Source organism: Geotrypetes seraphini, chromosome 2 (assembly GCF_902459505.1).
Source record: "Geotrypetes seraphini chromosome 2, aGeoSer1.1, whole genome shotgun sequence".
Lineage (NCBI taxonomy): Eukaryota > Metazoa > Chordata > Amphibia > Gymnophiona > Dermophiidae > Geotrypetes > Geotrypetes seraphini.
The window spans coordinates 315,708,714-315,726,433 of NC_047085.1; the positions used below are offsets into that span (position 1 = coordinate 315,708,714).

A 17,720-nucleotide genomic window follows, 5' to 3' on the forward strand; every position below is an offset into this window, starting at 1 on the left:
ATCTCAGTTCCTGGAAGGTTATGAATGCAGCCAAAATGTGCCTGCAATAATACAGGTGCTGTAGACTCTTGTGCCTAAAAGGATGACCTCTTGAAATCCCTACCACTGTCATTTTCTGTAATTATATGTAATTTTAGTTTCTTGAGTCAAGATTCTAACCACATGACGTAAGCATCATTGCCTTTAGCAAAGACCTTAAAGCAAGATTGGGCTCCTGCCATGTCTAAAACACGTCTATGAGCTTTACTGCGGAGAATAGTTTACTCTCAAAAGTCCTGCAAAAAGCAAGTGTACAGTAGAGTGAAATCTGTCCAACCTGCTTTGCAGCTGCTGTAAAGCATGTATACATATTGCTCAGAATGGAAATTGTAGGCCCAGACTACTTCTTGCTGAGCCCAGCCCTGAAGCAGTATCTTGGCCTTTGGCTGCTCAGTCACTGTATGCAGACAGCCACACCCCTGGATTTCAAATAGAAGTGATGGCAGCTGTCCCCATGTGCACCAGGATTCTGTCTGCTCAAGCAGAGCTTAAAATACACCGAGTAGTGGTAGTGAAAAAGCCTCTTCTATACTCTGCAATCTGTATTGTAAAGAAGTCATGTTAAATATGCTTATGTTTATTAAAATTTGATATCCCACAGAAGCTTACAATGGCTAACAATAAAGCCATGTATTCAGTAAAGAACAAGAACTCTATAACATATAGGAAAAACCTATACAATCATACAAAGAAAGGAAAAAAGGTGCCTATACGCCATCTAAAAACATTCTACATAGTATGTATGTGTATATATATCTTCTTAATAAATATGATCATTTTAAGGCACATTCGACCCAAAAGCTAACTGAAAAAAATATGTCTTTAATAAAGTTTTCAAGGCTTTAAAATTCAATTCAAGACAAATGTTATTAGGAAGTTTATTCCAAGAACCTGGTGCTAAATAGAAAAAAGCACTCAAGATGGAACATATGGAATAGTTAATGAATTTAGGTAGCTAGATTCGAACATGTGAAATGCTTAGTGTGTCAACATCAAAATTTTGAATTGAATATGATATGAGATCAGTAACCAATGATATTGCAAAAAGAGTAGTGTTACATGATCAAATTTACTTTTATGTCCTAATAACAACTTCATAGCAGTGTGTTGAAATTTTTGAAATTGCCAAAAGTCAGCAGAATTCCAGCATAGATAACATTGCAATAGTCGATCTTGGAAGTAAAAAGTGCATGGATCAAGGTATGAAAATTCTTATCAAAAAGATATCATACAGCTCTTGAAGACTTTAGAGAATTAAAACATTTCTTAGTTAACTCTGACACTTGATTGGTAAAAGTTAATTGCCAGTCAACAATGTCAGCAATATATTTAAACCTCTTGACCAAAAAAATTTCTGAATTATTGAGGGTTAACTTTAAATTCGGTGCTGGAGCGTATTCAGTAAACCAGCAGGAGTGACTTTTTGTAAGATTCACTGCAAGTCTATTTTTATTCAGCCAAGAAACTATTACTGAAAGACCATACTGAAACTTTTCAAGAGATAAATTAATGGGATCAATTATCGAAATAAGTAGAATATCATAATCCTGAGTTCTTGTAAGTAATGGGGCCAAACAAAGATTGAATAAAATAGGAGCTAACGCAAAACCTTGAGGAACACCAAAAGGTAAGAGGAGATTGAGAATGGGCAGTAACAACCGAATAAGTTCTATCTTTGAGAAATGTTTTAAACCAAGACAATACTGTCAAACCAATGTCTAATTTAATCAATCAGTTCAAAAATAAGATCCAAGGAAACTGCAAGAGCAAAGTGACCATTGTCTACAATTTTCAAAACTTCATTAATAAAACGTCATTAATAAATCAGTACTATGTTCTTTTTCTAAAATCTGCTTGTTTAGGATGCAATGCATTTGTTTTCTCAACAAAACGTGTAAGTTGACTCAGAACCACTTGTGGCACCCCTTCCCTGCCCTCGTTTAAGTACCAGTTTGATAAACAGTATATCAAAGAATACAGAGAGGGTGGTGGATGCCTGGAATGCGCTCCCGAGAGAGGTAGTGGGGACGAAAACGGTGACGGAGTTCAAAAAAGCATGGGATGAACACAGAGGATCTAGAATCAGAAAATAATAGTAAATATTGAAGAACTAAGACCAGGACTGGGCAGACTTGCACGGTCTGTGTCTGTATATGGCCGTTTGGTGGAGGACGGGCTGGGGAGGGCTTCAATGGCTGGGAGGATGTAGATGGACTGGAGTGAGCTTTGACGGAGACTTCAGTAGTTGGAACCTAAGAACAGTACCGGGCAGAGCTTTGGATTCTTGCCCAGAAATAGCTAAGGAGAAGAAGAGAAAAATAAATTAAAAAAAAAAGAATAAAGAAACTTGGCCCCCCTGCTCCTTCCCCGATCCCCCCCCCCCCCCGCTGCATGCGAGCCCCATTCACTTCCCTTCCCACATACCTCTAACTGTTCACCACGGCGAGCAACAAGAATTTCAACATGCTCCTTGCGATCCTGTTGGCTCTCCCTCTGACATTTCTTCCTATGCGTGGCATCTGAAAGTGACATCGCGAGGAGCACATTGAAATTGTTGCTCGCGGGGGCAAACAACTAGAGGTATGGGGGGTGGGGGTGGCGTGCATACTGAGGGTAGGAGTGGGAGGAGGGGTGTTGGCACCATGACCAACATGGCACCCAGGGTGGACACAGCCCCCTCCCACCTCCCATTACTGCACCACTGGAGATCGGCCTATAACTCTCTACATTCAATTGTTCGAGTTTTCCCAACTTAAGCAATCTGGGAAATAGCCCTGGTCTAAACTTTGACTGGATGGCAAGTAATTTTTAATTTTAATTTTTTATGTAGTAGTTATCCTAACTTGAGCAACAAAGCAATCGAGGCTTTGTTACCATATGAATCTTTGTATGTTTGCAAACTTGGATTTTCAGCTCTGACAGAAATTAAATTGAAAAAAAAAGAGCGATTGCAGATGGTGGATGATGAAAGCACAGTTACTTACCGTAACAGGTGTTATCCAGGGACAGCAGGCATATATTCTCACATGTGGGTGACGTCATCTACGGAGCCCCAGCGCGGACAGCTTTTCAAGCAAACTTGATTGAAGTTTTCAAGTTTGCACACTGCACCACGCATGTGCTAGCCTTCTTGCCCACTAGAGGGCGCATCCCCACCTCGTGGTCCTCAGTTCCATATCATAGCAAAGAAGCCATCCCCGGGGAGGTGGGCGGGTTGTGAGAATATATGCCTGCTGTCCCTGGATAACACCTGTTACGGTAAGTAACTGTGCTTTATCCCAGGACAAGCAGGCATGATATTCTCACATGTGGGTGACCTCCAAGCCAACCAAAAAAGGGCAGGTGGGAGGATGGCAAATTATGAAAACAGGTTACGTAACACCGACTGGCCAAACCGGCCGTCGCTTCTGGACAAAGTTTCCAGACAGTAGTGGGAGGTGAACGTATGAACCGAAGACCAAGTGGCAGCTTTACAAATGTCCTCCATAGGTGTAGATCGGAGGAAAGCCACAGAAGCTGCCATCGCTCGGACTTTATGACCCGTAACACGACCCGCAAGCGGGAGACCAGCCTGAGCGTAGCAAAAAGAAATACAAGCAGCTAACCAGTTTGACAAGGTGCGCTTTGAAACCGGGTGTCCCAAACGATTAGGATCAAAGGACAAAAATAATTGAGGAACCTTCCAATAAGACTTGGAGCGTTGGAGATAAAAGGCCAACGCCCTCTTACAGTCAAGGGTATGAAGCGCCGCCTCACCAGGATGAGAATGGGGCTTCGGAAAAAACACCGGAAGGACAATAGACTGATTGAGGTGGAAATCAGACACAACTTTAGGTAAAAATTTTGGATGGGTGCGAAGAACCACCTTATCATGATGAAACACCGTGAAAGGAGGATCCGCCACCAAGGACTGTAGTTCACTGATCCGACGAGCAGACGTGAGTGCAATCAAAAAGACTACTTTCCAAGTAAGAAACTTAAGATGCGACTTGTCGATGGGCTCAAAGGGAGGCTTCATCAGCTGAGCCCACACCACCGGAGGAGGTCTCAGAGGAGGATGGATATTCACTAGCCCCTTCATGAAACGAGTCACCAGAGGATGAAGAGAGAGAGAACGACCCTCAAGATGCCGATGGAATGCTGCAATGGCACTGAGATGTACCCGAATGGAAGTCGTTTTCAGGCCAGACTCAGACAAATGCAAAAGGTACTCCAGAACCGAAGCCACAGGCACCGAATCCGGTTCCAGACGATTCAAAGAACACCAGGATGTAAACCTGGTCCATTTCTGAGCATAGCAAAGCCGAGTCGAGACCTTACGCGAGGCCTCTAAAATGTCCCTCACGGCCCGAGACACCGGAATCGAAGTCAGGGGGATAGAAACCAAGCAGTCAGATGTAAAGACTGAAGATTGGGATGCAACAGCGAACCCCGACTCTGAGACAGCAGAGAGGGAAACACCGGCAGAAGCAGAGGTTCCCTGGTACTGAGTTGAAGAAGTAGGGAGAACCAGGGCTGCCTGGCCCAACGAGGCGCAATGAGGATCATGGAGGCTCCGGTCGATCTGAGATGAACCAACGTTCTCAAAATCAGCGGAAATGGCGGAAACGCATAAAGGAACTTCCCCTCCCAATCGAGAAGGAAGGCATCCGCCTCGAGACGATCCTGAGAGTAAATCCGAGAACAATAGAGAGGCAGTTTGTGGGTCTCCGGTGAGGCAAACAGATCCACCTGAGGAGTTCCCCAGCGGTCGAAGACCATGCGAAGGACCCGGGAATTCAGAGACCACTCGTGCGGCTGGAGAAGACGACTGAGCTTGTCCGCCAGCCGGTTTTGCTCTCCCTGAATGTAAACTGCCCGCAGGAATATGTTCTGCGAGATCGCCCAGTCCCAAAGGCGGAGAGCCTCGTGACACAGAGGCCAAGAGCCCGTACCCCCCTGTTTGTTGACATAGTACATCGCCACCTGGTTGTCCGTCCGCACGAGTACCACCTGGTCGTGCAGTAGGTGGACAAAAGCTCGCGCAGCTAGAAAAATGGCGCGAAGCTCCAGCACATTGATGTGACAACGACGGTCCTCGGCCGACCACAGAGCCTGCGTCCGCAGACCGTCCAGGTGAGCTCCCCACGCGTACTCGGAGGAGTCCGTCGTCAAGACCTTGGTGTGAGGAGGAACGAGAAACAGCAAACCCCCTGACAAATTGGAAGAGTCGGTCCACCAACGGAGCGATCGACGTAAGCAAGGGGTCACCGATATCCGGGAAGACACCGGGTCGCGATCCTGTCGCCATTGCGACGCCAGAGTCCACTGCGCGAGCCTCAGGTGCAAGCGAGCGAAAGGCGTGACGTGAACCGTCGACGCCATGTGACCCAGCAAAACCATCATGTGCTGGGCCGACACCTCCCGCTGCCCCTGACAGTGGCGGCACCACCGAAGCAGGGTATCCCGCCGAAGAGGGGGGAGAAAAGCGCGGAGGCGAACCGTGTCCAGCACGGCTCCGATAAACTGGAGAGACTGTGCCGGGCACAATTGAGACTTGGGAAAGTTCACTTCGAACCCCAGGTCTTGTAGAAGATTGATAGTCTGTCGGGTCGCTAAGATAACCCCCTCCCTGGACGGGGCCTTGATTAGCCAATCGTCCAGGTAGGGAAAGACCTGTAGACCCCGCGTGCGCAGGGCCGCCGCCACCACTACCATACACTTGGTGAACACCCGAGGGGACGACGCCAGACCGAAAGGAAGAACCCGATACTGCAGGTGCAAATCCCCCACTTGAAAGCGCAAGAACCTGCGGTAAGCGGGATGCACCGGAACATGGGTGTATGCTTCCTTCAAGTCCAGGGAGCACATCCAATCCCCCTCCTCCAACAGCGGATAGAGAACCGGAAGCGATAACATACGGAACTTCTCCCGGACCAGGAACTTGTTGAGCTTCCGTAGGTCCAAAATGGGGCGCAAGTCCCCGGTCTTTTTTGGGACCAAAAAGTAGCGGGAGTAAAACCCCCGTCCCTTCTGATCGGGAGGAACCACTTCGACCGCCCGGAGGGTCAACAAGGCCCTGGCTGCTTCCTGGAGAAGGGCCAACTGGTTCCGATTGGGAGGGCAAGCCCCGGGTGGCAAGTCTGGAGGCTGACTGGAGAAGTTGAGCGAATAGCCCTCTGAGATTGTCCGGAGCACCCATGCGTCCGACGTGATGGCCGACCAGGCCCCGGCAAAGGACGTCAGCCGACCCCCGATGGGGAGGGGATGGTGCGATATTGCGGTGAGGGCCCGCCCCCAACCGCCTATCCCGTCAAAAGGACGGCGCGGCCTTGGCGGCCCCCTGCGCGGCAGGTTTAGAGGGGCCACCCCTACTCTGTTGGGGCTGACGCCGAGGCGGCGGTCTGGAGAAGGCCGGCGTTGACTTCTGAGGGTACCTCCTCGGGGGCTGCCGGAAAGGACGCTGGGCAGGAGCCTTAGGCTTCGGCCGTACCAGAGAGGCCAGGGAGCGTTCCTGTTTGGACAGTCGCTCCGTCGCCGCATCCAAAGAGTCATCAAATAATTCCACCCCAACGCAAGGCAAGTTTGCCAGGCGTTCCTGCAAATTTGACTCCATCTCGAGGGTACGAAGCCACGCCAGCCGGCGCATGGCCACCGCACAGGCTGACACCCTCGAGGCGAGTTCAAACGCATCATAAACTGCGTGGAATAAATATAGGCGCAGCTGGGCCAGATTCGAACTAAAGGTGGCGAACCGGTCCCTATGCGACTCAGGCATCACCTCACGAAAAGAGGGGAGGTCCTTCACCATCGTACGGAGGAAGGAAGAGTACGAAAATGCGTAGTTCAGGACCCTTGTAGCCATCAGAGAGTTCGCATAGAGACGACGCCCAAATTTGTCTAGGGTCCGGCCCTCCCTACTCGGCGGGACCGTCGCCGAGACCCTGGAGGGCTGCGATTTCTTGACCGCCGATTCCACTAGGAGCGAAGTATGGGAAAGTTGGCCCTTCTCGAACCCCTTGATGGGGAGGGTGCGATACTTAGACTCCATTTTGGAGGGGACCACAGCGACCGTCAATGGAGCCTCAAGATTCCTCAGGAAGGTCTGACAGAGGACCTTGTTAATCGGAAGGCGCGGGGACTCCCTAGGGGGGGCGGGAAGATCCTGCTCCTCCAAGAACTCCTTGGTGTAAGTGGACCCTTCAGACAAGTCAACACCCAAAGCCGCCGCCATATCCTGCACAAACCTCGTAAAGGATGAGGGTTTAGCAGGAGGAGAGGGAGACCGGGACTTCCCGGCGGAGCCGAAGGGAGAGGCCTCGTGGGAGTATCTGGGCTCCCTACCTGACCCCGACCCCAACGAGGCACATTCCTGCGACCTCGACGGAGTCGGAGACCGTGTGCGTCTGAAGGAACCCTTCGGGGATCCCCCCGGGGTCCGAGGCACCGAAGCCCGACCCTTCGGCCCCGGCGAGGAAGCCCGGGAGCTCTCCCTGGCCGGAGACCGGAACAAAATGGGGTTATCGACCCGCAGGTCCCGCACCTGCAAGGCATCGGCCCCGGCCGGCGACGAGCGACCACGCCGCCGAGGCGAGGTCCGAGACCGCTTGGCCTTCCTCGGACGGTGCCTCGCCCGAGACCTGCCCGAGGGCGATGAACCTCGCGAGGACCTCGAGGACGAAGACGAGATTCTTCGCACCCGGCGCACCTTGTCCTTTGGGCGCACGCTACGCTCCGGCGGATCCCGCGAAGCCAGGTCCGAGGGTACCGCCGAGGTCGAGGCCGTGGGCGCCTCGGGAGCCGAAGCCCCGGTACCCGAGGCCGAGGTCGCCAACTGCGGGGCCACCGAGGCCGAAGCAGCCGAGGCCGAAGCAGCCGAGGCCGAAGCCTGCTGCAGATGTTCAATGGCCCCGGTGAGCTCCGAGGCGATTAACGCCCGGAGCAAGTCTTGAAACACGGGGATTGACATTCCCTGTGGCAAGACCTGCCGCTGCTCCTCAGAGGGCGACCTCGGTCTCGAGTATTCCCTCGGGGCGGCGGACGCGGGCATCTTGGGCTTAACAGAGGCGGACCCACCCGCCGACGAGCCCGAGGATGGCTTTTTAGATGGAGCTGAGGAGGGAAGCGGAGACTTACCCGAGGCCTTGGAAGAGGCCAGCTGCTTCGAAGGCATCGAGGCCCGAGGCGAAGCCGACGGTCCCGAGGCTGAGGTCGAGGCCGATGTCGAGGCCGAGGTCAAGGCCGGGGCCGAAGCCGAGGCCGAACTCGAGGCCTTCCCCGGAGGGGACTCGACCGAGAAAAGTTCTGCCATGCGGGCTTTGCGGCGTTTAAGTGCCCGCTTCTGGAAAGTGGCACACTTCTCGCAGGACGCTGTCGGGTGATGGGGCCCCAAACACCGCAAGCAGCACCCGTGCGGATCAGTAATTGATAGAAGCCGTTCACAGCGCCCGCACTTTTTAAAGCCCGTTACGGGCCGGGACATGGGCCCAAAAGAGAGCCGGGAACAAGCGAGGTTCCTCGGCCACGGCTACCGGGAGCCCCCGGCAGCTACGAAACGAAAAGTTGTTTTTTTTTTTTGGAAAAGAAAGAAAATAAAGAAAGAAGAAGACAAAAAAACGCAGCGACCGTGCGAAAATCCCTACACAGCCGCGGCGACAGAAGGCACAATTTAGCACAAATTCTCCACAGGGCTTCTGGCTCCGCGGATGAAAATGAACTGAGGACCACGAGGTGGGGATGCGCCCTCTAGTGGGCAAGAAGGCTAGCACATGCGTGGTTTGCTTGAAAAGCTGTCCGCGCTGGGGCTCCGTAGATGACGTCACCCACATGTGAGAATATCATGCCTGCTTGTCCTGGGATAAATGGGTGTTTGCTTGTCGACTATGAAGCCGCATAGAGTTAATTTGCGTTCAAAAACAAGAACATCCATCACATTGATTTATCAATTCTATTCTATCTACTTTAGTTTCACCACTGTTACAGTTGCCCATGCATAGCTTAAAGAGCTTTAAATAAACAACTCTCAAATTAAATTTTTTGTTGGTTTTGCAATTTTATACCTTCGATTATAATGTGCCACGAAAACATTTGCTCCATTTAGGGCTCCTTTTACTAAGCTGCGATAGCGGTTTTAGCGCGTGCTTAGTGCTTAGTGCATTGAGCTGGCGTTAGTTCTAGCCTTGTAGCGCGGGTTTAGCACATGCTAAAATCCTGCGTGCCCTAAAAACGCTATCGCCGCTTAGTAAAAGGAAACTCTTATTGTGCCAGAGCGAAAAAAAAGTTTGAGCGACACTGCCTTAATGTAATGTATCTTGAGCTACTACTGAACTACATTCAAATAAATTAACTTTTGGCACTCCTTTGCTTTCTTTTTTTTTTATGTGTGTCTTAATTTTTTCTCCAGTTTAGGCCTCGTATATACTGTAGTCTCCCCTATCCAATAGGACCCTTTGTATTTGTAAGTGCTCTAATTTGTTGTGTTTTGGGTCTTTTCCTAGTTTGCAGAGGTATGCACCCTTGTATAGATTATTTTTTTGTGTGTGTGCCTTTGAGTAATCAAATCTCATACCTAGAAGCCGGAGCTACAGACCCTTACCAGAAATTTTCAAAGGAAAACTTTCAAGAGGGTTTCCCTGGGAAAATGATTTTGCAGGACTACTGGTACAGCCTGCGTGCACCTTGAGGAGTTGAAAATGGCATCCTGCATTCCTTTGTTGTCTTCCAAATATAGTAGTTATAGTAGCCCTGTCAAGCTGGAGTTCAGGAGGGATGTAAACCACTCAGGTTTTCAGGTTATCCTTAATGAAGATGTATGAACTGGCTCAGTGGGCTTTTTCTACCCTGAAGGGTGGTCTAGCAAATTCTATATAAGTCAAAATAAGATATATTTGAGAGATTCTGAAAACTCGACTGGTTTGCACTTTGCAGCCTTCCAAAGTTGTAATTTGACACCCTCGATCTACAATGAAGGCTGAGCCACAGTGTACAACTATTTATTAAAACAGAAAACACATTGAGCATTGGGGTATAAATGTACTAATAAGAATGCAGGTTTTAGTTCTCGCATGTCTCTGCCCTGAGTAATTTGTCAGAAAATGTTATCGGAACAAGAATACTTTGCATATATCCAGAAAGAATGATGTGTTAAGCAAAACATATCCTAGACTCATACTGTAGATCTCAAGGTGCTGTACATTTGAGATCTGGCACATTTGGACGGCAGTAATGTTTGAGCATCTTTCTCAGGTCCAGGATCGCTTGGATCGCTACTGCTGTGGATTTCATCCAGACCCCAAGGAGTCCTGTGTGGAGGAAAGGTTACATGACAAATGCAGGAATCCAGAAGAGCTCTTCTTGGTTCATATTTTGGTATGTAATACCATGCATTCCGGTACTTGGGGAAAAAAAATCATCTAAACTGAGAGGTTTCTCCTCCTGTCTGCTTTTGAGTTCTGCTGTTGTCTTTATTTGCTCGTTTCTCTGTTGCCAAGAATCCTTTTCTGCAAAGTTGATCACTGCTCCTGCATGCATAACACATGATTCGCACAGACACTTCTTAGGAAGGGATGGCTTTGCAAGAATGTGTCCCTGGAAGCCAGATGCAGAGAGCTGTAGAACAATGATAAACAGCTTCTATATGGAATTCATATGTAGTGAGCCTCATGGTACATTTAAATTTTAAATGGATGAGTCGCTGTCGGTGGTGTACTTGCAAATGGATGGCTCCCAAGCAAAACTGTGCTTAGCTCTTACCCACCTGCTTTAAATTTTCAGAAGGCAAAGCACAGTAAAGTATTTACTTTAAAAAAAATATAGCCCCACTACCTCCTGCTGTCTTTCTTCAAAGCATGCACTTCATTCTCCAGTCCTGACTCCCGGCAGCCAGAGAAACACATAAGCACTTCATCTCCTACTGCTGGTTGAAAGTCTCACAATAGCAACCATGGTGTCGGAGGGGGGAGGGGTTTCGGGGGGGGGGGGGCAAAACTGAAGACTAAATTACTTGCAGTTGAGAAAGTTGGCAGGAGGCAGTACAGCAACTGTTTTGAAAGCGTCGATGGACGCACTCTTCCCCTATCTTGAGTTTTTTTCATTCTCCCACCCCCACACACACTCATTGTGGTGGCTGCCTTTGCAAAATTTATGCTTCTGCACATTGGGCTCCTTTTACAAAGGTGCATTAGGGCCTTAACGCGTGGAATAGCGCGCGCTAAAATGCCACGCACGCTAGCCGCTACCGCCTCCTTAGTAAAAGGAGCCCATTGTGAATATTTTGTAAATGTATTTATTTATTAGGCTTTCTTTACCACCTTTTTGAAGGAATTCTCTCAAGGCGGTGTAAAGCAAGTGGTGGGATATATTTAAATTTGTTTCTTTCAAGATCCCTGTTGCAGCAGCTTTCTGAAATCTTGGTCAACAGCTGACCTGAGAGAAGATAAGGATTTCAATCTTAAGATAAAAATTGCTAATTTGATTATATTTTTGACAAGGATTTATTCACATTCATTTAGTATAAATTAACATGGGAAAATAACCAATGATTTATTAAAAAAAAAAAAAAAAAGGCACAAAGAAATGTATAGAAATATTTTTGTATTATAATATTCTCCTAGGTCTTTTCTTCCCTTTAAAAACACAGGGCTTGATATTTAGCACCAGAAGCTTCCAGCAACATTTTGGGCTCCTTTTACGAAGGTGCGCTAGCATTTTTAGTGCACGCACACGATAAGCGGGCGCTATAGCTTGCGCTAGCTGAAACACTACCACCTGCTTATAAGGAGGCGGCAGTGGCTAGCGTGCGGGGCATTTTATCGCGCACTAAAACCACTAGTGCACCTTCGTAAAAGGAGCCCTTTATTTCATCTGTATATTTAGCAGCAATGCTCCTTCTAAGGTGCGGCCTGATGCATAGAAATTTTTTTGTGTGTATGTGAGCAACAAGGAAACCCCCCCCACCCCCCAACAATTTTTGATCCCAGTATAAGCAATGCTTTTCTGTATATAGCGCAAAAAAAATCACACATATGGTAATTGATTTAGTTTAATTTCTATAGTTTAATTTGTTTGAAAGTCATGTTGGGTCAGTATTTTGTAAGTGACCTTGTAAAATGTATGACTACCGTATTTTCACGCATATAACGCGCGCGTTATACACGATTTTACAAACCGAGCATAACCATGCGCGTTATATGCGTGAGCGCGTTGTACAATTTTTTTTTACATGGTTCCCCCCCGATGTCCGATTCATCCCCCAGCCCTGAAAGCATGATGCCCCACCCCGAAGGACCACTGGCACCCCCACCCTGAAGGACCGCTCGCACCCCCACCCTGAAGGACCGCTCGCACCCCCCCCGGACGTCCGATTCATCCCCCAGCCCCCCCTGCACGGAGAAGCAGCCTACCGTAGGTTCGCGATGCCAGTGAGCCCTGCTGCTTCCTCTGCCAGCGGTCCCGCCCCTTCTCTGAGCCCTGCGCTGCTTCCTCTGCCGCAGTCCCGCCCTTTCTCTGACGTCAGCAAGGTCTCTGTTTGGAAGGAAAGATCTAAGTTATGGTAAAAGCAGATAGCGTTGCTGGTTTTAAAAAGGTTTGGACAAATTCCTGGAGGAAAAGTCCATAGTCTGTTATTAAGACATGGGGGAAGTGTCTGCTTGCCCTGGTTCGATAGCATGGAATGTTGCTATTCTTTGGGTTTTGACCAGGTAGTGACCTGGATAGACTACCATGAGAATGGGCTACTGGGCATGATGGACCATTGGTCTGACCCAGTTAGGCTATTCTTATGTTCTCATCTGTAGGGGCCTTTGTTTTCACTTCTTATTTTAATGTATTTTTTTCTGGGAACTTATCAGTGTTTTTTATAATGGGAACAAAAATGGAAGAGAATTACCGTAATGTGTGTGAAATGGGGGGGGGGGGAGGTTAACTACCGTAATTTCTTCAGCTAAATAATTCAATCCACCTCAACCACCTCAACCAGACATAGGAGAACTCACGCACCATTCACATACCCTCCAACAAAAACGTCAAAAGAAAAAAACTGTTCATTCTTATAAACTACCATATAACTTTTAATCTAGAGTTAGTGGGTATGAATTCAGCAACAAGAACAGAAATCACATGCTCATTCTTATAAACTATAACATTTACCGGTAATCTAGATCAAACGAAGTATCGAGGACAAAATAATCTAAATACAGTTACCGTAATTACGGTAAAGCTGTAAATAAACAAAGTTTACTGGTTTATTCAGTCGTCATCATCACAGTCATCTGAATCGTTGAATCCATCAAAATCCGAATTGTCATCATCATCATTAAATAAAGTGAGCACGGCCTGCAGACAATCCTCGTTTATTTCCGAAGTGATATCGTCATCGTCGTCATCATCATCGCTGATATCCGTGTTGTTGCCTCCTTCCGCTGCATGATTACCGGTAGTAGTATCATTGGTTTCATAAACAATGCCCGCTTTTCTAAATCCGTTTCGAATAGTATCTGGTGTTATTTTATCCCATGCTGAAGCCATCCACATGCAGACTTCTGTGAAAGTTGCCCGCTTCAGCCGCCCCGCGGGTGTGTACTCGTGCGTGCCGCTCTGCATCCACTCCTCCCACTCCTTTCTAACAAAAGTCTTGAATGGATGATTCACTGCGATGTCAAGTGGCTGCAACTTACATGTCAGGCCTCCAGGTATCACAGCGATGTGGGCACCAGTAGAATTAATGTAGGCCTGAACATTTTTTTCTTTGTGGACAGCCATGGCATCAAAAATTAACAAGGATTTTTTTTTGAAAAAAATCCACCCTGTCTTGCCCTAAAGCATTTATCTACCCACAATCTCATTACGTCGCAGTCCATCCATCCCTTCTTGTTGCAGTGCACAACCACACAGGTGGGCAGTTTTTCACAGGGCATAGTGACCCTTTTGAAAATGACCATGGGCTTTAACTTAACCCCGCTAGCTGAGCAACCAAGAACTACTGTAAAACACGTTCTTTCATGCCCAGTTGTGGTGATGGCAACAGATTTAGTACCTGTGGGGGCTACGGTTCTTGTCGCTGGAATGTCGAATGCCATTGGAATTTCATCCATGTTGATGACGTCCTTTGCAGTGATGACAAGTTCAGATATTTCTTTGGCGACAAAGTCACGGAAATCGATCAATTTTTGCTGCCAGTCATCCGGAAGTCGCTGGCCAACAGTTGTTCTCATTCGAACAGATAGTCCGTTCCTTTTCATAAATTTTGAGATCCATGTTGAAGCCAGCTTTGAAGTTGGGTATTCCTCTTCCATTGGCAAGTAGTTTTGTCTTCATTTGAATTGCAACAGTAGAGACTGATTGATTTTGCTCCCTTCTCCCCAGAATCCACTGCTTCAAGTCATCCTCCAGCTGAGGCCATTTTGGTTTGGCCCCACGACGTGCCTGTTTTTGCGGATTGCATTTCTCCAGTTCCTTCTTATCTTTTCTCCATTCATGCACTGATGTTTCTCCAACATCGAACTCTCTCGCTGCGGCCCGGTTGCCTATTTCCTCAGCTTTCGCAACGACTTTAAGCTTAAAGTCCGGTGTATATGACTTTCGTCTCATTCCTGGCATTAAGGCGGTAAATTTAAATTTAATTGATAAACTCTACTAGATAAATGCAGAATACCAATCTGAAGAGATCAAATTAAAATGTGGGCTCTACATGCAGCATTAATGATCTTTTATAGGCTTACCCAAAGGCTGGGATGCTGTTGTATAGGCAAAATCCTATTCAATGGGTCACTGGGCAAATTACAAGGCCAGATAAACAACAGATTGAGATGAAGGGGGACACGGACACAGTGATCAAAAGCGCGCCCCGACAACCCGGCAGCAGAAAACTGAGTACAAGCATGCTCAGAGCATCTTCTTTGGTCTGCGCATGCTTACAGAGCTGGGAGCAGGGTAGCAAGAGGAGAGTCGGGTGGCAAGGCAGGAGCAGGGCAGCGATTCGGGGCAGAGCGGCAAAGGTAGAGTCCGGCGGCAAGGCAGGAGCAGGGCAGGGATTTGGGCCAGAGCGGCAAGAGGAGAGTCGGGCGGCAAGGCAGGAGCAGGGCAGCGATTCGGGCCAGTGCGGCAAGAGGAGAGTTGGGTGGCAAGGCAGGAGCAGGGCAGCGATTCAGGGCAGAGCGGCAAGAGGAGAGTCGGGCGGCAAGGCAGGAGCAGGGCAGCGATTCGGGCCAGAGCGGCAAGAGGAGAGTCGGGCGGCAAGGCAGGAGTAGGGCAACGATTTGGGGCAGAACGGCAAGAGGGGAGTCGGGCGGCAAGGCAGGAGGAGGTTTTACCAGTAATTCAATGCGCGCTATACCCGTGTGTGCGCTATACGGGAATTTTTTTACATAAATGTTGTTTTCCCGCGCGCTATATCCGTGTGCACGTTTTACACGGGTGCGCGTTATATGCGTGAAATACGGTAATTGTTCACATACTCCTCTTAAAGGGAATATAGATTGCAAGCACCGCTGAACGTGCGTTTTGTGTGACAGCTGTGTCATCGCTTCAGTGCAAATGTTAGGTTTGCTTTTTGGCAAGTCAGCTTTATGCATAGTAGTAATCCAGAGAGTGGCTGAATATCTCTGTTGTCCGGATAACTTTTGACCTGGTCCTTGGCACACATCCAGTCCCTTCTCCTTCTACATGCCCACCAGTAGATATTCAGCCCTCTGTAGTCAGTGACTGCCATAGTCAGAATTAGCTCCAGATGTTCAATGCTAGGCCCTGTCCGGTTACTAGCATTGAATATCCAGGACTTTTTTTTTTCTTTTTTAAATAATACAAACAAAAGTAAAACTATAAACTAGGAAAAAAGAAACACGAAGCGGAAAGGCAATACCGACTGAACAGAGTTCAGTCAAAAACAGACTTCTTTGCTCCTTGGAAAATGAAGAACTGAGGTACCACGAGTGGGCGTTGAGCAGAAAAGGCACTCACACATGCGCGGTGTGGACAGTCACAAAGTTTCTTAAAACTTAGTGACAGTACACTTTCATGCTGTCCATACGTCGCCCATATGTGAGAATATGCTGCCTGCTTCTCCTAGGATAACAAAATATATAGGGTAACATCCTAGTGAAAACTCAGATAGGATTAGTAGCTCAGAAATTCAAACCCAGTTCACAAAGCACAGTTTAGGAGTTCAAAAGTAAATCAAGTACTCACAGTCCAGAACATCAAAGAGAAAGTACTCCACATGCATCACAGATTAGAGCTTCTAGATTTGAGGCTATACCATAACATAACATCATATTTCTATACCGCATAACCGTGAGTTCAATGTGGTTTACAAAAATTATATAATCTACAAAAAAGGGTCATAGATAACTACTCAGACAAGTACTTAGGGAAAAGATAAGACTTCAATTGTTTCCTAAAGTGTTCATAAGAGTGAGAGGTGAACGAAAGTCTTTGCCACAAAAAGTTGCTTGAAATGAAAGCAGATGATCATTGTATTTCTTGCCTTTGCAGCCTTTAACAGAGGGAAATACAAACAGAGCATGTGATTTTCTAATATTCTAATGGGATGCAATTGAAAATCTGTAAACCTGGGTGCATACCTGAGGTAAGAGGTACTTTCTTCCCTTGTTAGAGGGACAAATCTACTGTAATCCCAAGGTTTATCACAGGAAAATTCAGGAAATCATACAAACCGCGGTACAGAAAGGTAGACCAGGTCAGAGCCCATGACAGTAATTTAGCTGACTACCCTATGAGCAGTGAAGATGAGACTGAGACAGAACAGGAATGGTTTGCCTTACCTGAGGTAGTATCAAAGCCAAGCAGGAAATCTCTGCCTTGCTATTACCCAGTTACTGTAAGGCCGAAACCAGAAAGAAAGTTTTCCCTCATAGAAACGTCCGCAGGCTGAGGAAGGAAAGCCCTTCCCCCCACTGAAGCTAAGGGTGTGTGGTTTTCCTCAGCTTAAAGCGAGGCTCAGCAGAGAGCAAAGGGAGAGACAGGAAGCTCAGAGGGGGACTGAACTTACCACAGACCAGCCAGCTGAGGTACACAGCACGGATTGGGAGATGACAGAGAAGCAAGCGGAGGGTAACTTGACCTCAGATTTTCTTATCTCAGAGCCGAGTGAGGCTATGGTCTTTGAAGAGAGTGGAGCTGCAGCTGAAACTTGGCCAGAGAGAATGGAAGTGGCTTGAAACAAACGTGAGTTTGTTGGATGTTTTCTTTGCTACATTTTTCCTGGTATGCAGACTGCAAGAGAAGGTATTTTTGGACTGTAAAGTTTCTGCATTTTTTTCCCTCTCTGTGCCTTAAAACTAAGGGACTGTCTCCTTCACTGTACAGAACAGTGATTAAACTAAGTTACCATGGCAGCTCCTTTGATTACACTGAGCCTACATGCTTCTTAGAAACGTATTGAAAATCTCTGAGTTTAAAGCTGGTATGTTTTCTCTGTTAAGCACCATCCCAGTTTTGATTGAGTTCATCTTTAAGAACCAGGATTTGCTATCTACTGCATAAATGCCATAAAGCTGTCTGTATGCCTTGCTAAAGAACCTACTTCACAGAAGTGTAAATTGTGCTCTTTCTCCTGGCTACCAGTATTTCTGGCTTATTAATCACTGCAATATGCTCCCATCCTGAGCTCAGGAACAGAGAGCTACTTATTTTGGGCTGCTGTAAAATAGTGAAGCAGTTAATCGAAATGATTGTATTTTTTTTTC

General features: G+C 47.5%; 1 protein-coding gene across 2 annotated transcripts in view; it reads left to right on the forward strand.

Annotated features, from left to right (window-relative positions):
• The window catches only part of GASK1A (golgi associated kinase 1A), a 90,005-nt gene that overhangs the window by 58,559 nt on the left and 13,726 nt on the right, over positions 1–17,720 (forward strand). For both annotated transcript variants that reach the window (XM_033930070.1, XM_033930071.1), the window contains exon 3: positions 10,264–10,386. In XM_033930070.1, coding sequence (XP_033785961.1) covers positions 10,264–10,386 — 123 coding nt within the window. The remainder of the gene's footprint in view (positions 1–10,263; positions 10,387–17,720) is intronic.